This window comes from Seriola aureovittata, chromosome 22 (genome assembly GCF_021018895.1).
Source record: "Seriola aureovittata isolate HTS-2021-v1 ecotype China chromosome 22, ASM2101889v1, whole genome shotgun sequence".
Lineage (NCBI taxonomy): Eukaryota > Metazoa > Chordata > Actinopteri > Carangiformes > Carangidae > Seriola > Seriola aureovittata.
This window is the reverse complement of record NC_079385.1, coordinates 12,023,386-12,046,159: the sequence shown is the minus strand read 5'-3', so window position 1 is coordinate 12,046,159 and position 22,774 is coordinate 12,023,386. Positions and strand designations below refer to the sequence as shown.

The following is a 22,774-nucleotide window of genomic DNA, read 5'->3' as shown; positions in this document are numbered from 1 at the left end:
AGTTTTTCTATGTAGAGTCCTGTTTGTTCCACAATTGCTATTGGGAACCTTCAATGCAGAAATGTTTTTCTAGCCTTCCCCAGATCTGTGCCTCAACACAGTCCTGTCTCTGAGCTGTGCAGGCAGTTCCTTCCACCTCATGTCTTTGTTTTTGCTCTGATACACATTGCCCAGCAGTGAGACCTTATATGGACAGGTGTGTGTCTTTCCAAATCATGTCCAATCAACTGAATTTACCACCGGTGGAATTCAATCAAGGGGCACAAACATCTCAAAGATGATCAAGAGATACGGGAAGCACCTGAGCTAAATTTCAAGTGTCACAGCAAAGTGTGACATTTCTGTTTTCACTTTGTCATATCAGCTTGGATGAGTATGTAACATCATCAAGAGAACAAGAAACCAAGAACGAGAGCCGTTCTGCTTTCGTTTTAACCACTCCTGAGCAAAGTACTAACCTGCAGATCTTAAATCAGCAAGAGTGTTCCACTTCACTCACATCCTGGTCCACACTTGTCATGGCCCAGCTGTAGTTCTAAGGTTAATATTCTTTATTCAAGGGCAGCCGAAGGTAAGTGGAGGGCAGATGTCAGATTAATGAGCGACTAAATGAGTAAAAAGAGAGAAAAAGGGGGTGAGAACAACAAGGAAAAGACACTTGATTCCACACACTAAGGGCATGTTTGCAAGGACAAAAAATGCGAGGGTGATCGCTGTTTAGTAAACACACACACACATACACACACACACACACACACCATCATTAGACCCTTATGGAAACTCTCAGTCAGCTATAAAGGTTATGTAAGAGATATTTATCTGTGTTTATAAATATTAGAAAAATCAGTGGTTATTCTCACCAAAGCAACAACAAGCAGCTCAGACATATGACACCACTGTAGTGAATCTTACCAAGTTATCATTATAACTGTGACTTAGTCTCATGCTATTTGTGTTTAGCTGACGATGGAGTTTACACTGGAGTTACACTCACAAAATTATACTGCGCACTATTACATGTTTGTGTGTTATTGTTAAACAGCAAACTATCACTGTCAAATGAGCTGTAGTAAAGACTACCTCTCCCATAAAACCTGTCTCAAAGAGAAACAGATTGTTATGTCATGTGATTGCCTCTCCTGAAGAAGACATCATATAACCCACAGTTTCCTTTATTTGCTCCTTCATCTGATATTGTGAGGCAGTCAGTAAAGTAGCTGTCCGACTTGTTGCACACTGTGGTGTACTGACGCTCAGGCTGACTCCTTCTCCGTGGTTCACCTGGTCATTTTATAAAAAATATTTTTGGTAATATTCTTGGTAGAGACATTCATGTTCCCCTCAGGATGATTTGCATCAACTCTGATGATCCCCCCAGCAAATTGCAGTATGCTAACACGGAAAGCTAAGATGGTGAAGATTATACCATGTTAAGATCAGCACATTAGCATTGTTAGCTTTTAACTCCAAACACCACAGTACGGCCTCACAGATGTGATCGCATGTTGTCAGACACAAGGGCTTTTTGCTTAAATGCTACATAAACCTTGTTCTAACTGTTAATTGGTTGAACGAGCCTGTTATTTCAGTATGATTATTACTATTAAAATATTTGTTCATGCAGTAGACTGCTGACCTGGCTACAGGATATCACAGTGTTGTAGCAGTTATCTGGTGGATGTCTGATGATTACATGCACTTTCAGTTTATGTCATAAGTGAACCACACGTCTCTGCAGTGTGGAGTTAAGCAGACCTCTCAGCGGTGCTTGTAGTAGGGTATTGATGGTAACTGTAAAAGTGCTTCAATCGTAATATGACAAATATTTACTACTACTATATATGACAACACAAGACATAAGAAAGATGAAGAGATAAAGCATCAGACTGAGCCCTTCTGATTTACGTGCAGTCTCTAGATACTGTCAAGATAAGAAATAAAACATTTGAAGTTGTAATGCATTTATCCTGTAGATTCATACAGTGAAATGGATTATAACATTTACATGAACTGAAGCAAAGAACTGGTTGTTCTCTCTGTCTGCAGTCTGTGCATTTGTAGCTTCTCCCACACACATGACATCCAAAGACCCCCCCCATCTTTCTCTTTCGTCTTACCACCATCTCTCTCTGCTCCCTCGCTTTCTCTCTCAGAGTCCTTTCATTTCACCCTGCTGTAGAAAAAAAAGAAAAAGAAACAAGCCACTCTACTAATTGGCCATAACAACAAGCTGAATACATGATAAGTACTGTACACATACACACACACTTATTTAGGTTGACAACACAAGCTGATTTCCTTGTTTCATTCACATCCTGTTCATTCACTTCTCCTCTTTAACATTTTTTTTTTGCTCAATTACTTTCTTTATTCCCACATTCATGTAGTTCAATTATTCTTGGGACTTTGCAGAACAGAGAGAGATGACTTCCTGTATTTATATGTAATTATGTTGTGTGAGGGGACTGTTTACATGTACTTTGTGTGTGTGTCTCTCTCAGAGTATTTATCAGCTCAAGTCCTCTGTTCAACAGCAGATAGTGTCTCTGCCTTTTACTACGCAGTAAAGATCATGGATGATTACCTTGTCTTCAGTGCTCCATTAGGTGCTCAGTGACTGCTACTTAATCATTCACCTGTGTTTCTGGTGCAACCACGGTCATTGTTGTCCTCGGGCCACACAGTGAAGGGTAAATCCCAAAATTCACAAGCCGCTCAGTCCAACAGGACCCCAAATGTCTGTAGTTTTCTGCCAGATTTAGAAGCACAAAAAGGGATTTCCACGCATGAGTAAGAAGGCATCACGCCATTTTCTGGCTGCAGTCAGAGTCAAAATGTACCAGCATGTGGTGGATGATTGTTTTCTCTCACTTTGCGACTGCCTCCTGTAAAAGTTGACACACAGTGGAAAAAAAAAAAAAAAAAACCCAGAAGAAATATAATTTGCATTATTCTTCATGGATGCAAATGCCATTCTTTTGACCTTTACGAAGACAAATATATGTGGGAGATTTGTGTTTAAGGGGCAATGTAACACCTTGTTCATGGTGTCAGCAGCTCACATGTGAGTGAGAAGTTGTAGGGTTGGCTTCTGCTCATGATTGTCACATTTAGTCTCCATCTTATCTGATCTTTACTCTCTGTACAATCCAATGGAACAGAGAAGCCTTTGTTTTTTTAAGAAAAGTGGTTTTGGGCTGGAGGATTTAAATGGAAGTGTGTTTTGTCCTCAGGCTAAAAGATACGACTCTACATGACTACGACTGTGATTCACATTAGGCTGAAAATCAAGCCTTTCCCTGCAAAAAATGACCAACTACTCTCTGGGAGTCAGGCTCATTTTGCTTTTTACAGGTCATGTATGTGCAAAATTTCTTATATTAAAGTAAAAAAAAAAAACAAGTAATAAGTGTCAGTGTCAGGACAAGGTAAAGTTTCATTCCTCAGCACTAAAACAAATGAGTCTGACTGGACTATTGAGATGATTGGAGGCAATTATTTAAACTGCAATAAACTTTTTTAAACATAATTTTTTACAGTGAAGTATTCGTATCAAAGCAGGAAAAGAGCTTGATGGAAATTTATTGTTATAATCTACCGGTAAGTCTCACTTTCCTTCCTCCCTTCCTTCCTCAGGCCTCTTTCTCTCCGGGCTGACTATGTTATTCTCACTGTATCCATAGTGACAGGTAATAAACCCAGGATTCACACCTCACAACAAGCTGTTTCCTGATTGGCCTTGAAGCAAGAAGCTATTTGAAAGGAGACCAGACTATACAGTAAATCCTGCAGGATACACAGTAAATACAGATAAGTGCTGCAGCCATGTGGTGAGGACAAGTACTGCAATGACAGAGAAACAAAACTGTAGTGAGTTATTCTGATACTGTATTTATCCAGTTAGGTGTTTAAAGATGAGAAAAAGTTGTCATGTCATTGCGTACCTGTTCGTCCATCTGTTTGCCCTTTATCGAGGTTGTTGTGGTGCTTCATCGTGACCCCGGGGCTTGTTAAAAATCCATTGTTCTTCATATTAAAATCTAAAAAACAGACATAATTTCCTCTAATTCAATCACTTCATATAAGTCCAGTCACTCCCATTCATTTAAACAACTTTTATTTATTAAGTTTTTACAAATAAAGTAACAAATTTCATTGTATTGTAGCGCAAAGCGCAAAGTTTTTTTTTTTAATATGAAGCTTGAACACTCTATACTTAGTGCAAAACATACCATTAAAGGCTGCCGATGACTCCCTACATGTATTTTTTTGTTTTTCTTTCATTCATTCATCCATGTGTTGTTTTTTTTTATTCAACCACTTTTGTACAATGTCAAACACGATACAGAAAAATGAAACCACTGAATTAAGTCAGGTGCCGCTAGAGACATTAAAACTGCAGATAAAATGAGTGAGGAATAAAAAATAAAATGTGAGAACAGAAAAATAATCAACATGTTGAGAAAAAATGTTTTCAGTAACAGTCAGAGAAACTCGACATCATTCCACAGGAGGAAGCTACAAGAAACAGCAAGGAGATGCACTAAATGAATCTGTGTGTGTGTGTGTGTGTGTGTGTGTTGATCTGTTGGTGCATGAAAAGGCATTTTTTATTTAATTATTTTTTTTACATGAGGGCACTTCTACAGTAAAAAGCATAAAGGGTAAGCGAGTCCTGAACAGGCGAAAACTGTAAAACACCAACAGAAACTAAATCTGATCATAATGTGAGTGAATTAAAAACAACTACTGCTGCTACACTGTACGTGTGTCACCAGGAAATGAATCCCATTCTCCCAATTGAACTTCAGGAAACTTCACAATAAGAGTGCCCGCACTGGAGAACTCCCAAGCCTTTCACAGTAAGAGCCCTCCACTACAACTCCCAAAAAAAAAACTGAAAGAAAAAAAAAAAAAAAACTTGTTCACCCACTGAAGTCTAGAAGCCTCCAAACCTAACTGTAACCTCAGAGCTTGACAGCATACTGTAACTTTAATCAATATTGCATTGCAGCCATTGCACAGAAGGCATTCCTTTCATAGTAATTATGTAGTAGAGACAAACAGCAAATTATTGTCAAACTGCTACTGTTGAAATCATTTGAGGCTAGAGCAGCTGCAAAGTGTAAATCCAGGATGTTAACTCAAGCAAAAACAGCTCCAGAGAGTAACAGTAGGTAATTACACTCAATTTTCTTTTTTTTTTTATTTATTTATTTTAATCTTCACTTCTGATGGTTCCACTCCACTGACAGCAAGTCAAATGGCACTGAGTTGGTGGCATCATTAAAAGATTTGACAGAATGCTCATAACCAGAACTAAAGCAAAGTGGCTCAATGATTATTCACAGCTTCAACCAAACTTGCCTAGTAGTAAAAATGTTGCATTATTATTCATGAGAAATGGAAAATATCACAAAAACCAGGCAAAAGCAACGTTTTTTTTGTACAAACTTTACAAAGTAACCTTTTTGTAATATTTTTATGTGAATCCAGAACACCCATACCCAGCAAAAAACCACAAAAAACAGATGCTAGGTTTTTAAGTGAATGTCAAAGTTTGTACCAGATATGTTTCATTTGCAGTGACAAATGAAAAGAGAAAACAGGACTGGGTGTCAAAGGCCTTGAATCTAAAACCTCGATAACGCAACTATCACCATCACTTTCATCATTTCAACCACCATCCTCACTACCAGTACAATCATCACCACCACCACCACAATGCTCACAGTCACTTTAATCACCACTGCCGTTACCACCACCACCACCACCGCTTGTTAGATTTTTGGCAACTTTAACCCCCAATGGCGCAGCTTTAAAAACATACAGTGGGAATAGGAGTGGATGAGACAATATTCATACCTTTTGCAGACACGTTTGTTTGTTTTTTTTCCCCCAATAGCAGCAATTCTCAGATGAGGAGGCTTTCCCAAAAATATCTGTTAAAAGGACAGCATAGAGCTACTGGCCTCATAAATGCTTTTTGATTATAACAGCTGTAAGCATGACAATATCTGTTACATTAAACTCTTGACACTTAATGACAGATTTCTGTATTTTTTTTCTGTTTCTTGTCTCATTGGTTTGATGTGGGTGGGGCTTGGTTAGAAAAAGGTGATGTCACATGTCAAACCACACCCACACAGCCCCGATGAAGCAGATCTGGCGAGTTACTATGTTATGTAAAGTTTGAGTGCATTGTTTCTCTATGGAAACTGTCTGCAATCACCATTCATTAAAAATAATAAAATGGTGCACAAAAACAGAGCAAGACATTTTTTTTTTTATAACTACATGATCAGCATCAGGCACTCACATTATTTCACAAGCCAACTGCACTTTTACATCAGAGCACTGCTATTCCAATTAAACCCACTCATCTGACTGTAGAGTTAATCATTGCCTCCGTCACATTTTTGGCTGCCAACTGGAGTCAGTGAGCGGAAATGAGTATTTTAACCGTGGTTTCATCTAAGTTCACGTAGACGTAAAAGAAAAAAAAAAAAGATTTATGTCTTGGTATAAAATCTGTATGCCACTTGAGATATGTCAAGATTAAAATGAAAGTAACTTGAGATCCCTGTATCACTGTATCAATCCTCTCCTGACTGTATGCTGCACCGGGGCCAGTGCCTCTAAAGTACAGAGTGGTTCAAGCTTCAAATACAATCTTCAACAACTTCCTCCTTAAAACTTAACCCCCCCCCCCAACCCTCTCTCATATCTACATTTAAAACCCTGAAAAAATGGCACTGAAAAAGTATCACGCTCTCTCTATCTTTCATCCTGTTGGTGGCGTAACCGGGCCTTTACACACAGTCAGGCCTCATGCGTAGGTAAAGCACAGCAATGGGCCTCACTTCAAAAGAAACAACACTGACGTCAAATGGTGGCCTGTTCCAGTGTTCAGTGGTCAGTGTCACTGGTTTACATGGCGGCGGAGAAAGGATGAATTCATTTTTCTGTCAATAGAAAGTCTCCAGTTTTTCCATGGTTACATTTTTCATCCAAAGTTTTGCATTTTGAGGAAATTCCACTTCCACATGAAATTAACCACAAGCCCGCCACGGCAAACACAGCTAACAACAGCAGCCATTTTTACTGCACCCCTGCTCCACTAACCAGGTCCAGTCATCACCACTGACTTCAAAGCGACACCTCACAACTCTCCACACATGCTGTGCTTACTTTAACCCAAGTCCTTGACCCCAGACAAAGAAGCAACAGGAAGGATGCAAGGCACTAGTAAGTACCTCCAGTATTCACCGGAGGTCCTGGGGGAGGGTCAGGGGAAGCATAAGAGCGAAAATAAAAGACAGACTTTTTTTTTTTCAAGTACATTAAAATGGACACCATTGGTTTATACATTCACATTCATCTAACAAAACCAGGGGAGAAAGGGAAGAGGAGGGCTATTTAAAGTGTCTGATATATAAGTACTGTATTAAGAAAAAAATAGCTAGCATTACTTTATTATCTAAATATCAACTATCCTGCCGGTTTTTCTTTATAATTGGGCTTGGAGGTCAGTTTCAACTTTCAATTCAATCAGTTATAAAGATGAACTGAAACTGCAGTTGATTATTTGTTGGTAAGGCATTTGTTTTGGAGTATGTCCTTAGTAAATGGATGTAAGGACGTTTATTGAAAAGAGGGGTTTTCAATTTTCACATTTTGATGAGAATCCATTTGCAGAAAGCAGTGAATTGAAAGTGAAAGGACCCCAAACCGTTCTCTGTATGCTCGTTTTTTTTTTTTTTTTGTTTTATTTTTATTTGCGACATTTCACCCTAAAACTAATGTCGTCCAACAACATTTGCTAATAATAAACAACAATAATCACAGTGTTTCCACATCGAGCACCGATGTGTGTGTATAACAGGTCCATTGACAGAACACATTTTGTTTCTGTTTCTTTTTAAATAGAATAATAATCATTAACAACAATAATGATGATAATAATGTACATTGCAATCATTTCAACCCAAATGTTGAAACCAGCTTAATGATGACACTAAGAACTGAGACATTAGTCTATGAGTCTATGTCCGTTAAACAGCTGCTGCGCCTCCAACAATGTGTGTGTGTATGTATTTACATGAGTCCGTGCATGACTGTGTGTGTATCTTTATGAATGTCTCATGCACTGTGTATGTGTGTGTGTGTTTGTGTGAATGTTTGTTTGTCCAATTGCTAGCTGGCGGCGGCAAAGCAAACCAAACTCAACGAAACAAAAAATAAAACAACAAAATGGAATCATCATAGCTGACTTTCTAAAAAACAAACAGAAACTGTACAGGGACTCTGATATTATTCTGATAACAAGGCCACTTTTTCACACTGAGTTCTCTCATGTTTGGGCTTTTTTTTTCTCCTCTAAAAGGTTTCTGCTGTTATTGCTTCAAATGGCAACAGAGAGGCGGAGAGAGGGATGGAGGAAGAGGTGCTCGTGATGGTGAAGAGGTGTTTGGCGTGCAGAAGAATCTGTTGAGTCCATTCAGTGCTGGACAGAAAACAGAGGTGATGTTTGGCTGTTATGTCATACAAACACTCTCTTGCTGCTCTCCACCTTCACCTGCTTTCTTCCCTCCATCTCTCTCTCTCTACTTGAATGGTTTGTCTAAACTGGAGAGGAACAAGACACAGAAAGTGACAGAGGAGTAGCAATCATGACTTTTCTCAAGCTGACGAGTCACAGCTCCACCGAGCGCTGAGCTACACCTATTCTCAGTATGCATTAGTTCGATTTGTTCTTGATATCCTTTGTGCTTTTAATGGTTACGAAAAACTTCTGAATACTGAAGAAAAATCATTTCCTGAACTGATTAAACTTAAGATAATAATCGTAGTTTACAGTTCTAAACATCATTTTTTACTACCCTTGATATCAAAGCTTTTATCTGCTGACATTTACATCCTCCCTTGTAATCATTGCAGTGAGGGATGCAAACGTCTGCCAAAAACACTGCCACTGTTTGATTTCAGCCTCTCATGCACCATGATGTTGACAACGCTAAGCAAGACACCTGTAATGTGATGGCCAGCCATGCCCACCCCTCGTTCCCAGTGTCCACCAGTTTCCTTATTAAATTTAGTGGAAAAAACGACATTGTTGCATGTTTGTCTTCTTTGAGAGCTGGAAGGCTGCTGTGCTTGAAAGACTGAACACACACAAACAGCACAGGCAACAACCAGTTCTTCACACAAGAATATGGAGTAATAAGAAGTTATCATGAGGTACTGTGTGGACAGAAGGGCTAAAGTTGGATACTGTAAAAGCTGGCCACCACATTCCTCCCCTTTAACCTTATGTTATATCTTCCCACCATCATCAAGCAAGGACAAATGTGCGCTCTATCATGTACGAACTTGTTCACTCTATTTAGAGCATGAAATGGAACAAGTGTTTGACCAAGCCATAACAGCGCATACACAATACTGCACACACAAACAGTTATTAACACCAGTCCCACACCCTGTCAGAACCTCTTTGGCCTTTTAACATTGCACTCATCAGTCTTTTTCTTTGTCCTTGAGCATTTGGCTGACCGTCACAAGCCCACAGTTAAATACAGCAGACAGGAATATTGTGTGGCTGCATTTGTGTCTGTGACAGCTTCTCGCACACTTGGATGGAAGCAGAGGCAAGTGGAGAAAGCCAACTGGCACTCGTAAATTCTCTTTCCCGATTTCTTCTCACTTCTGCTTTTCCTTTTCTCTCATGGACAGGTTAGCTTCTGACATTTTAAACTCCACACCCCTCCAGTTCTTCTGTCCTCTCCAGCTGATCCAGCCCAAAACACTCCGCTCCACACCAGTTCAGTCCAGTCGGGCCGTGATTCAAAGCAGCCCTCACCCCCAGCCCTACGTGGTCCGCAGATTGGGCCCTCCTGGGTTGCTGACTGACTTCTGCAGAGCATTGGTCAGATGGAAAGCTTGGAGCGGCCCCTGCCCGGGAATTTGACCCTGTGGGGTGGAGTATGGGCCCAGGGGCTGGGAGGTGCTGACCAGCAGAGGCCCAGGCTGTGCTGGAGCTTGGTGTGAGGTTGACAAACCATGAGCCGGACCAGACCACTGTGCGCTGTAGGCGGCAGTGGGGGTGTAGTGGATGAACTGTGGAGGTTGGGGTTGGGGTGGAGTAGAGGAGGCAGGGGGGTGGCACAGCGAGCCCTTGCGGGCAGCCATAGAGGTAGCAGTGGTGGAGTTTGTGGGGAGGTGTGCAGAGCCTCCAATGCTGCTGGGACACAGCTGGCTGGGAGCCGAGTACTTCCTGCCCAGACTGGCTGACTGGATGACCTGGAGGGGGAGGGTTTACATTATTACATTAAAACATGACATTACATTTTTTTAAGCAAATTGTGTGTGTGTGTGTGTGTGTGTGTGTGTTTAGACTGACCTCGTAGCTGTGTCCCTGTGCTGGGGCTTGCTGCAGCTGTTTGGCACTCCTCTTACCCTGAAAAAGATTGCTTGTTGTTAATGCTTGATTTCATTTACTCACCTATATAAAATGTTATCACACACAATAAATCATCATATTTGTTTTTGAAATGTTATCAAAGGCTAAAAATTTGGCTTTGGAATATGCACTTGACTTCGCTGATTAACAAAAATGTTAGCAACAGTCTGGGACAACACACCTAATGCTTTTTTTTCCCACAACATGTAGCTAACAGTTAGCTGTAGCTCCATTAGAATTGCAGCCATTGCACACAGCTGCATCCTAATGAATACTACTAAAGCTAACACATGAATTATTGATTTAAAGATTGCTTTGTCAGCTAATCCATTCATTGCTTAGATTTTAAAATGTCAGTAAAAGGTGTATCACCAGTCCCAAAATCTTGAGTTGACATCTTCAAATGTCCTGTTTTGTCTATTTAACAGTCCATATAGATATTCAGTTTATTATCATATAAGACTGAGAAATGTAACTGACTGAATTGTTTCAGCACTATAATGATCAAAAGCCTCAGCTGCAGTCAACTATTGCTGTATCAACAAGCAATAAAAGAAATCAACTGGGGGGTGGGGGGTGTCAACATAAATAAGATTCTGGAGTTACTGGCTATGTTAACACTCATGAAGTGCCAAATGGATACAGGATGTTGTAGATGTTTTTGAAAACATCCCATCAGCCAAGTGCCAGGATGTTTTGGCTGTGGGTTGTTTATCCTACTAACCACTTTGGCTTTTAGCAAACTGCCATTTAGAGTTAAGTTTCTTTCCTCTATCTCTCTTGTCGGTAAGCTAATTACAGGAGCTGGTGAGTCACTGTGGAAGGAACATGTTCTGTGTCAAAACAACTTCTGCTAGCATGAATCATAAAATGGCAGTAAACCTGTGAGAGGTTCATGGCGTCTCTGGCCCAGTTGTCCACTAGTTTATGGAGGTCGTCGGTGAAGGTTCCTTTCCTCTGGTGTGGGGCTGACATGTTGGGGGCCAGACACTGAGAACCGCCCTGGCTCTGACCCAAACCACCTGAACCGCTCACTGCATTGGTGCTGTTAGTCCCTGTGAGGAGAGACAGAGAGAGGGGAGGAGAAGAACAAAGAATGTGAGATATTATTCAAACAATAACATGAAACTGACGTAATCTCAATGAATGCGAATGTATGTCCTGTCTTGACCATGAGAGGGATTGTTATATGGTGACAGATGCTGGTCAGGACAGAGTTTTAGGGCAGGCCAGCATGTTGACATGATCCTAGTATTATATTGTTCAGTTTTAATGATGGATATAATGATAAACAGGGACAAGAGACAAACTGATACTACAGCAACATTTTACTGCAGAACATGGGCACTTTTGCCAACAATTTTGACAAACTCTGAACATGTTTCAGTATATACATGGTATTAGATTAGGGATACACTGGGCAATCTGCAAAGCTGACATTCCCAGTCACATTCTCCTCCAAAATGCTCCTACACACCACTGAGTGTAGCTGTTGATCAGACTTGCCCTGTGTACCACTGATCTCAGTGCTTTAATTTATTTTTGGACCAGTAGATGGCACTCAAGCTCTGTAACAGCAGCGGGTAGTCTGCTCTTTACCAATCCTCAGCATCAAACTCATCATGGCAAATTCATTGCAGAAAAAAAACAGAACACTGCAAACTGGCTCGGGTGTCTGTATCTATACAGCTGCTGTTAAAGACTAAATAGCCATTATATATTATACAACACCAGTACCATTATAATACCATATCCTAAGTCTGTACTTCTTCATGTTAGTGCCTCTCTACTAAGCCAAGAGGAAACTAAATCACTATACACTGACACTGTAGAATACCTCAGCCAGAATCTCAGAATTAAAGGTTTCACTTCAATCAAATCTGCATTCCAAATATTGCAGATAAGGCCCAGACAATACAATGTACATCTTTCACATTGTTTCGTCTTATCATTCAGGCTAGTGAAAGAGGGTATAGGGATTAATAACAACTGCTATCTTTATTTTACTATGAAGAATACTGTAATACAATTACTACTTGTTTTCTTACTTTATTACCACCCATTTATTGCACAGTACCTCAAATCCAGACTATAATTACAAGGAGCTGATGCATTTCCTTTGCAGACAAATGGAAACCACCCAAGGCCATGCTGTCAAATATTTATATAATCTGCTCCTATCAGACATCACACCAGAAAGGACATAATATGCAGGGATTAACCAGGAGAAAACTAACCATACAGTTGGTCTGACAGAAACTGTCATGTCATGCTAAATAAAATGGAGGAAAATAAGAATGAGGAGACGCTGAGTCATGACTGACTGCAGCAGCATGGAATTCTGGGCAACGTAGTCTAGACCACAAGCCATGACAAGGGAGGAGAGGAGAGGGGAGGAAAGGGAGGGGGCAGAGTGGCAAACAGCTGTTCAGGTGAGTTATTGTGTGTTTGAACATGTGTGTAGGGGCTTGCATGTGCATGCACGGTCAGTTTGAATCTGTGATGGCTGGTCAGTTCAGTCATTTCAGAGCTCAGACTTCTCTGATCAAAATCGTCTTCACCAAAACCTTGAAATTAAAAATACAATGTTCCCATTAGCCCCACTGGCTGAAATAACTGAATTGATCTGATCTCAAATCTGAAAGTCAGAATTTGAATCTACAGGGCATAAGAGGGCAGGGGTAAGCATGGGAGAGCAAGTGCAAGGGATGGAGGTGGGGGATGGATGGAGGGAGGAAAGACCAAAAAGAGAGATAGTTACTACAGAGCTGGTTGCAGGGGCAGACTTTTTTCACCATCTTCCCTGCGTGGCCGGAAGACAACAATTGGAGGATTTGGAGAGAGTCAGAGTTAAACCCCACCCACAGCACCCGACAACCAAACACAATGCATGACTTGAACGTGAAGTAGTCAATAAACAACACTTTGGGGTTGAGTTGCCCAAGAACATCTTAACACAGACCAGTACCTGTCACACAGTGCAAACAGACCCTTGAAACCAAAGCAAACAGGAGATGAGAGTATGTATCTGCAATTTTTAAAAGTGTACATATGATATCTATACTTTTTAAAAATTTTATGTGTCATGATGTGCCTGCTGTAGGATCTGTATGCTGCACTGTGCGAAAGACTGACCCCAGATGTCAGGTTACGAGGCTGCCATCTTTATACACATAAACAACTAGGTAAAGATGCTCTCTACGACAATGCCGCGATATGTGGGAAATCTTCTGAGGAAATGCAGACACCAACCTTTTGCATACTTGGCTGACAGTTACTGCAGTAGCAACAAATGACAGGTAATCCTAGAATATAAATACTTTGAAATAAAATAGATCATATCGATATTTTTTTGATATGTTTAACTGGAAGCTAAACTGAGCTTTGCTTTCATGTCAACAATGACGTTAAACCACCAACAACTGTTGGTAAAATCCTCCTTGTACACTGCCTCAAAGTCTTTGACCATGTACCGTGGCTTTAAGATGCTTTTGGGTAACCAACACCTGATGATTCTGAGTCCTCTCTATAGCTCACAGGGCCGTACCAGAACTGGGTCCAACAAGGATTCATATATACAGACGGGTGACAAATTAAAGGACAAACCTGAATGAATGAGTGGAGAAACATAACAAATGCAGATGCTTCTACACAGGTGCACTGCATGGTGTAATTATGCAGTTGACATCCAATCATGCTCAGTGGCATGTATAAAAATGCTGAACAGGCCCAGCTGATTCTGATTTTGTACCACAAGGGCAGGTGGAAAAGATCTAAATGAATTTAAAGAGAGTATAATGTTGAGGCATGGCTGGCCAGAGCTTCAGTCACAAAGGCTGCTCAACTGGTTAGTGTAGAGGCACAGATGGGTAAGATGTCAGTCAATTGGGTCGGACTATGTGGTTCACATCACATTTGATGACTGTGATGCTTGTGCTTTAGTGCGATATGTAAGAAAAACAGAAGAGCAAGTCTTCCTCAGGTGAGTGAGAATGTTAATGCAGGATGTGATCAGACTGTCAGCAAGAACAGTCCATCAGCAGTTAGATAGAGGGGATATTACAGTAGGGTCACAGTACTTAAACCCCTCATTACAAAGGCAAATGCATATTTGAGAGTACAGTGATGTAAAAACCAGCAGCGCTGGTCTACACAGATTTGGAGAAAAGCGATATGGTCAGATGAGTCATCCCTCACCATATTCTCAACAAGTGGGCGAGGTCATGTGTAGTGAACACCAAGAGAACGGCTACAGGCCAGAAGGCCTGACCCCCTACAGTGAGGGGATCCAGTGGCCGTCATGCTATTGGGGCTATTTTACTGGCATGGTTCGGGTCCTCTTGTCCTCTTAGAAGGAAAGGGTACTGCCAATCAATACAAAGATGTTCTGTCTGTATCCTGTGATGAAATATTTCTATCCTGATAGGAGAGGTCTCTTCTAAGATGACAATGCCCCCATCCACAGGGCACAAGGGGTCACTGAATGGTTTGATGAGTATGAAAATAATGTGAATCAAATGCCATGGCCTTCATAGTCACCAGATCTAACTGAACACATAAGAAAGATTTTGAACTGACGTGTCAGACAACGTTCTTCATCACCATCGCAACGCCAAATGAAGGAAGATGTTCTGGCTCACATGGTGACACTTTATGTTTAATTCTAATCATTTTTAATTTTTAAAAATGTAATTTTTAATTTGTAACCCATCTGTATATCAAAGTAGTGTCATTCCAGACCTCTGAATCGCTTGTATGATTTGTTCAATGACTGAAATGGCAAAAACAAAATGGCATTTCAGGGGATTATCACACTGATATCAAACATCATTAACAGAGACTGTGCCAATTTTATGTACTTTTTTTTTCTAAGCTGGATGTTTACCAACAAGAACAAGTTACAACCACTTAGACCCAGGTCTGTCTCTCTCCCCTCCTGGCTGTGCAGTGACAGAGGGACAAGTGAAGGAGAGAGGGGGTGAGAATAAGAAGTGAGGTAAGGAAGGAAAGAAGAAAGGGAGAGAAAGGGTTTGAGCTGCAGAGGGTTCAGAAGCATTCATAATCATCCCTTCATCAAGCACAAAACATTTCACCAACACTACATATTATGATTATAATATGGATTAAGAACAATTTAATTATGAATAAACAATAAATAAACACAGCACAGTATTTGAACAAAACTGTGCTTAACCAATAAAGTTTAATTAAAAATAAAGAAAAATGTCCTGACAGAACTCTCAAGTCATCAGGTCTCAACTTGTCTTTCCTTGTTAGTCTGCTTGTTTTAACAGGGAAAAGGTGATTGATGGAGATGGATTCAGCCAGGATTTAAAATTCAGATTGAGACACAAACAAAACTTCATCATCTGTCTCTAGCTAATGAGGCCTAGAAATGAAATAGACTGAAGGTCGTATGGTGGTAATGCTGCTCACAGTGCAAGTTATCATGCACTTGAAGCCTATTCAACTGTTAACAGGTTTGCCATTTAGCATTAGCTGAATCACTAAAATGTAAATGTACAGCGCAATGAAATTATGACGTAATCTATGTGCATGCAATCATTTCTAGTTGCATTGCACTAATGAAATGAATTCATCCGTATTAATTTCATGAACTCAAACTCCATTTTTGATACAATTAGTGCTCAGTGTTTTTATTGTTAAAAATGTCTCTATAAAAACAGGACAAAGGTCACATTGTGCATTTTCTTGTCAGCAGATCATTTTTGAAGATTGCAGGGAGTAATGGAACAAAACCCCCAACTTCACTGTGCTCTGCTGTTGAAATTAGGTGGCGTGATGGAAAAAGACTGATTACTGACTGACTGATATACCAGCTGTTCCTCTGTTGTGTTTCTGACAACAATTGTTTTCTGTAGTATTAAACTGCACTTGCTGTTACCACCAGTAACCATGCTGTGTTCACCAAATCAACCAAGACTGAAATGAACAAAGAAAGAAATGAGCAAGTACTTATCTTTCATTTTTCCATTGTCTTCTGCATCTAAAAACTATTTCCAACATGCACAGTAAGGATGTCTGTGAGGTGGTTATGTAAATGTAACAGAAATAAGCCACTGATTTTAGTTTAAAGGCCCGATTTAAGCTAGAAATTTAGTTTGGCCGGTAATTTGGAGCAAAGTACTTCAACCTCAACTACTGCAGTGAAAAAGCTCTCAGGTGTGAAGGCGTGTTAAAGTAGGAGTATGTATTCTCAGCTAAGTTCCCATGGGAAAATAAATGTTTTCTACCAATTCCTGAAAGCTGGCTTTTTAGGATTCATCACATTTCTGCAGGACACTGGTGATATCAGAAGCAGAGGGTCTTCCTCCATCAAAGAACAAAACCCACAGGAAGACAGGATGACTGTGACTTGACGAATATAAGAGTAAAAAGAAAAAAATTGAACTAAGGTAAGCAAGGATGACGGATAAAAGAGAAGAGCAAAGAAATAAAGCGTTACACACAAAGAGCCAAGCAGGGCGTACTCAGAAAGCGCGTCCTCCTGCCGCCAGGCTTGAAGGCCAAACGCTCCGAACCCCAGCTGAACTTTACACAGCCTGAAGAGAGGAAGGAGGGAAGGGAAAGGAGGAGAGGGGAGGTGAGGAAACAGAAAAGGAGAGTGCAGAGGAGGCAAGAGAGAGGTGAAGAAGAGAGATGGAAAGAAAATGAGAAGAGAATAGAGCAACAAAGACATAGGAGAGAAGAGAAAAATAGATAAGAGGAAGACAGAAAAAGAATAGATGAGAGGGAAGGAAAGAGATACAAGTGAAGGATACACAGAAAGATTGTAACAGTCAGTTAGACGTCACACTGCTTTACACAGAGACAAAGGGAGAAATAGACCAAGAAAGTTAGAAAAAGATGTGAGGAGTGTCCTGTTGTGAGGGAGTGAGGACAAACCAACTGCATGCATTTGTGTTTGTCTGCATACAAATAGTACAATGAGTGTTTAAGCTCAAAGACTATGTGAAGTATTTCTTGTGTTGTGGGGATGTGATGAGGCCTGCTACATCCTGGAATTCCCAGCAGCATGCCTACCTGGGGTGGGAGCACACAGGCTGGGGACAGAGAGTGCTGCCTCGCTGGTGTAGGCCGAACACAGGTTGTCGCTGGAGGGAGAGGGTTTGAGGGGCTGGAGCAGTGTGCTGCTGCCTGAATCGGCTAATCCTCCTGGGGCTAGCAGAGCCAGCTGGCCGGGGTACATGGTTGGGACGCTCTGGGCGGATAAAGTGCTGCCTGGAGATAGCACAAGGCATAGGCAGGAGAGGACAGGGCAGGAACGACACACCACAGGAAACAGAGACACATACAAACACACACACACACACAAAGATAACAGACAGATAAGACACCCGTCACCCCAGACATTTACACAGACACCCCCAACACACACAACCACACACAGAGAAAAACAGACAGGGAAAGCAGTCAGAAATTTTTAAGCTCCGAGCCTGCTCCAGCGTACACCCCCATGCACGTGTAACCAAGCAGATAAACACACACACACATATGTGCACACAGATGCATAAACACAGAGACGGTGTAATGTTAGCGTAAATGTTGGTGACCATTTTGGCTGTAATGGACTTTGGGCTCAAGATTAAGATGCATATCTGTATCAGATTTCATGGCAATCCATTCTAAGGCTGTTGAGACATTTCACTGAAAACCAAATATCAACTTGTTGCTACACAAAAAGTCCGTAAGAGTCATTGTCTTGGAGCCATTAATATCTGAACCAAATTTAATGTGCATGGCTTGATTCTACTAGAGTGAAAAAACAGTTTTCTTTATCTTTTGGAGTTGGGGCAAACTGTGCCTTTACTATAAATGTTGAAACAAGAGCCTACCTTGCTGTAATGGACTCTTGCTGCCGTGCGTGGAGCTGGTTCTGGACGATTTGGAGGATTTGCTTTTGGTAGGTCGTCTCCTCCTGCCAGTCAAAGCTATAACTGGAGGGAGCACTGCAGCCGGAGGAACCTGCGCCAAGACCAAAGGAAGAAAGGCAGCTTGTTATAAACTGTATGTGATGCTGTTCAAAGTGTCTGCACTGATGTAACTGAGGTGAGTTACCTTTCCCAGCCTGGTAAAGAGACTGTCTATTTCCTCCTTTTGACGGGAGTGGAGAGCCTGAATTTCACGCATGTGCCTGGCGGTAAAAAGAAGGATTAAGAAATATTTGGAATAAAATGTTAACAGGCAAAAAAGAAAGAAACAATGAAAATGAGGGAGGAGGGCCTAGTGTTCTAGGAAGACCTGGGTGAGGAAAGGAAGAAGCTGAGCACAGCCTGCTGTTTTTGGGGCAAAAGAGGGAGAAGAAGGTGCATCTATTCTCTCAGATTTAAGAATAAGAGAGTATAATTTACTTTTCTCTGAGGCGGTTGACTTCACGTTTGAAGTCTTCATCCTCAAATTCAGAATCGTTGTCACTGCTGATGTAGGAGTTGTTGAAGGAGTTGTTGTTTAGACTCGGCAGGGAGGCTTTATGAGTGGAATCTGGAGTCAAAACCTGCCCGGGATCGCTGGGTCCATTAGCAGCCTGGGTGGCGGGTGGAGGGGTCTGTCTGGACTCAAGGCTCTGCTCCTGGGCACGACTGACTGAGAATCGACCAACACGGGCCTCAGGGTTGGTGGTGACCTGAAATGTAGGACAGTAGAGTTGTATAAGAATGTCATTTTGTACACATTTTTTTCAAGTTTTCCAGTCTGGAGGAGAATTTCTATACTTTGACAGGTTATTGCAAATCTACTAATAAAGAAAAGTTTGAAACAAGTTGTAAAATACTAGAAATACTGAAATACCTGGAAGCGCCCGATGGTAGTGGTGGGCTTAGGAGAGGGACAGGGGGAGGTGAGGGGGGAGGGGTGGTGGGATCCTCCCAGAGTCCTTTGGGGGAGCCCGTCCACAATGTCCCCTCCTTGTCCTCCTCCCCCTCTCAGAGGAGACGAGGAGTCCTTGTGCAGTGTGTTCTCCGGGCTGGAGAGACTGGAGGACGAGGAGGAAGAGGACGAAGATGAGGAGGTGGTGGAGGAGGATTCAGTGCAGGCCGGGTGTTGGACTGGAGGTTCTTCAGCAGCCAATGAGACCTAAGCAGAAGAGTTGGAAGGAGAGGGGGGAAAAGCAACAGGGACTTTTTTTAGGCCGGGATCCAGTGTACATTTATTATGCCACTCTTAGATGTGAAGTGTAGGTACTCATGTCTGGGCTGTAGCGTGGAACAGGTTTTACCTGGAATCTTCCGAGTTTAATTCCACCTGCAGAAGGAGGAGCAGGAGCGGATGCAGTTTCATCATCCAGAGAGAAGGGTACTGAAAGACAAATGTTACAATTATTAAACAGACAGATACAGAGACAGACAAAAAAAAAAAAAGACTAGATTTATTAAATTCATTTTACTGTAGTATACATACTTTGTTGTCCCACTGCAGGTATGCCACTATGAGAGGCCTGGGGTTGACATTCAGAGAGGAGAAAATGGATTAATGTCGAGCAGTGTGATTAAATCAGTATATATTGTACAATGTCAGTATGAGCTACCAGAGTAGGATGTCAAGGTGTGTGTGTGTTTACCTGTGTGTGTGTGCTGACAGGAACAGTCTCTGGGCTCAGTGCCCTCCTCAGCTGCGCATCCAGGTCTTCTAGAGGCTGCTGCGACTGAAGAAAGATACGCTTTTAGATACACATATTATAATAAGAAAACACACACACAGGGTCAGTCACTGTGGTTGGTTAGCAACATAATCACAGATCAGCAAGAAGTGTGGCAACTACAGCTGCAGATACGATTTTATCATGCTATCATTATATAAATTTCTGCTATTCAAATTAATGATTCAAAAAAAGTCAAAATAGATTTTTTTGTTTTACACACATGAAGAGTTTGGTCTTGTATTACATAACAGTGGAACACAAATAGCTGCTTTGAACATCAGATTAATTATTTTATGGGTGATTCTGGATATATTTGCCATATCAACACTGGAAAATATCTTTATCAACATAGTGATAAGAATTTCAACCATGTTGTAGAGCCCTGGCGGCTACACAAAGCTCTGCATTGTTATGCTCTGATTCAATCAACCATCACTAAAATAGGAATACACGTTCTATTTCTGTATATCTTGGTCCAAATATAACAAGATGTATAATTTCTGACAACACCAAAACTGGACAAAAAATGCAAAGGATGATTTTTCTACATCTGAAATTTAGATTTTTCATCGTCAAAATTCACACTGTACTCATGCATGTACTTTTCTAAAAGCTGCAGCAGAAAAAATGCATCATCTCTCCAAATGTCCTCTCTTGTGCCGACACACAAACACAGGTGATGTAGGGGGCACAAGGTTTTTTATTCACTTGAGCATTTTAACTGCAATTAAAAAATAAATCATTAGAATCCAATCTCTTGTGAGCTTTGACTACAGAGGGATTATCTTAATCAAAGAGGACAAGTCTCTCCCCTGAGAGTTACATAAGAGACGAGACATGAATATCAGTAACTTGGCAGGCCGGATTTTTCATAAAGGAGCTACAGGTCATGTCTCTCTGTTCAGTGTGCTGCTCTAGTTAAATGGAAAGTCTATTTTTGGACAATGGCATTCACAGCCACGGCAACAACAGTCTGGAAATTAAACTCAGTCCACTGTGTGTCTGCTCTGAAGAACCAGATCCTCAGCTGCCTCTCTCTCTGTCCAAATATGTTAACATGTCTCTCGCCCCTTTTTCGTCACCTTTCTCTCTGATTCTCTATCTACATCCTAATCTCTCTCTTTTATCTTCTATCATTATTCCTTTTTGATAACGTCCCTCTATCTTTTAGACTTATTTTTGAATCTAAGCTTTAACTTGTAGTTGCTTGATGTATTCATTTGATGTTACAAAGACCTGTTCTTCTCTTCTTTTTAAGTTCTGTTGTTAATTATTCTGATGTTTATTTAGTTGTTTGGGATGTAATTTTCTTCCTTTAGGGTTATGTCACATATAGTTAAGCTTTAATACTGTCTCTCTAAGTATAATGATTATAATATGCACTATAAACTTAAACACATTCTGAGCAGCAGAATTGGGATAAGCAGAAGCACTATTCACAAACAGCACATACCGATTATCAAGTCTAAAACAGCTACAACAAAGAACTAATACGACTATAAATATAATAAGCTCAGTATGAATGCAGTATTACATTGCAATGGAGACAGCACTTAAAATGTCTTAAAAATGAGCAACAAAAAAAAAAAAACACCTGTATTAGACAAGGTCCAGGGAAGGATGGCAGGAGTTCTGAAGGAGGAGAACTGGCCTAATCCCAGAGAAAGAGAGGTGATGAAAAGACAGAGTGGGAGAAAGGAGAGAGAAAAAGATTTGTAGAGGAGGTTATAAGAATAGTGTTCATTGGGGAGAATGTTAAAAGAAATTTTCATGCCAGATGAGTTGTAAGGAAAGTGAGTAGAAACATGTTGGAACACCTATAATTCCTCAATATTAAACTGTGACTTCTTAACGTTTAGAAGTGTAGTTGAGTAAATTATCTTAGCAGTTTCATCTAAAACATGCACATGCTGTCTGACCACATAATTAAATACATATTAATGACTTAACTAGAGATAAAATTAACTAATATTTCTATGTGATCAAAAAACTGTTTCACTCACCGGTACCCTGGATAAGGGGGTTTTAGATGGAGTGGTCTGGCCAAAGGATGAGGCAGGGATGACTGAAGAAATTGAAATCATAAAGTTAGAAAGCAACATTATAAAACTGACAACAACTTAACTAATACTGGCAACATATTCTTCTACCTACCAGTCTGTGCAGGGGTGGAAATAGGTGTCCCAGGGCCCTGGATTGGAACAGGTGACCCCAGTGACCCCAGTGCTAGGCTGGAGGGGGGCTGAGGAGGATTGGCTGGCAGGCTAGAGCCAGGTGTGGTAACAGATGTGGTGGAGGTAGAGCCGGGCCCCATTGGGGACGAGGTACCTGCCACAGGGGCCCCAGAGGCAGGGTCAGCAGCTAAGATGTCACCCTGGGTGGACGGCACTCCTCCACCGAGGTCCATGAAGAGAGACCGCAGCTTCTTCTCCAGAGCTTGGATGTCGTCCGGTTTGCCCTGGGACTCAGCAGACGCCTCACACCTGAGAACGATATTAATGAATGTTTTGCAATTTTGCTTCATAAATGACTTCCAAAATCCATGTCAGCCTTTGGTAATTGTCAATTTGATACTCAATGCTAAGGATACATTTCAGTTAGTATCAGACAAGTAGTGAGGTAGTTCTAATAAATAAAGTAAATAGACTAAATAAAGA

General features: G+C 41.0%; 1 protein-coding gene across 12 annotated transcripts in view; it reads right to left on the bottom strand.

Annotated features, from left to right (window-relative positions):
- Nucleotides 1-4,100: 4,100 nt before the first annotated feature.
- wnk1b (WNK lysine deficient protein kinase 1b) overlaps nucleotides 4,101-22,774 on the bottom strand; it is a 90,476-nt gene continuing 71,802 nt past the window's right edge. For 6 of the 12 annotated variants that reach the window (XM_056366988.1, XM_056366996.1, XM_056366990.1 and 3 more), the window contains 16 exons: nucleotides 22,272-22,600; nucleotides 22,121-22,182; nucleotides 21,712-21,768; nucleotides 20,037-20,120; nucleotides 19,877-19,913; nucleotides 19,695-19,774; nucleotides 19,268-19,552; nucleotides 18,832-19,103; nucleotides 18,539-18,614; nucleotides 18,316-18,445; nucleotides 17,504-17,701; nucleotides 16,930-17,022; nucleotides 13,221-13,262; nucleotides 11,342-11,514; nucleotides 10,400-10,456; nucleotides 4,101-10,299 (listed from right to left, as the gene is read on the bottom strand). In XM_056366988.1, coding sequence (XP_056222963.1) covers nucleotides 9,868-10,299; nucleotides 10,400-10,456; nucleotides 11,342-11,514; nucleotides 13,221-13,262; nucleotides 16,930-17,022; nucleotides 17,504-17,701; nucleotides 18,316-18,445; nucleotides 18,539-18,614; nucleotides 18,832-19,103; nucleotides 19,268-19,552; nucleotides 19,695-19,774; nucleotides 19,877-19,913; nucleotides 20,037-20,120; nucleotides 21,712-21,768; nucleotides 22,121-22,182; nucleotides 22,272-22,600 — 2,407 coding nt within the window. In that variant the 3' untranslated portion in view covers nucleotides 4,101-9,867. The other 6 variants (XM_056366992.1, XM_056366993.1, XM_056366994.1 and 3 more) reach the window with 6 other exon arrangements.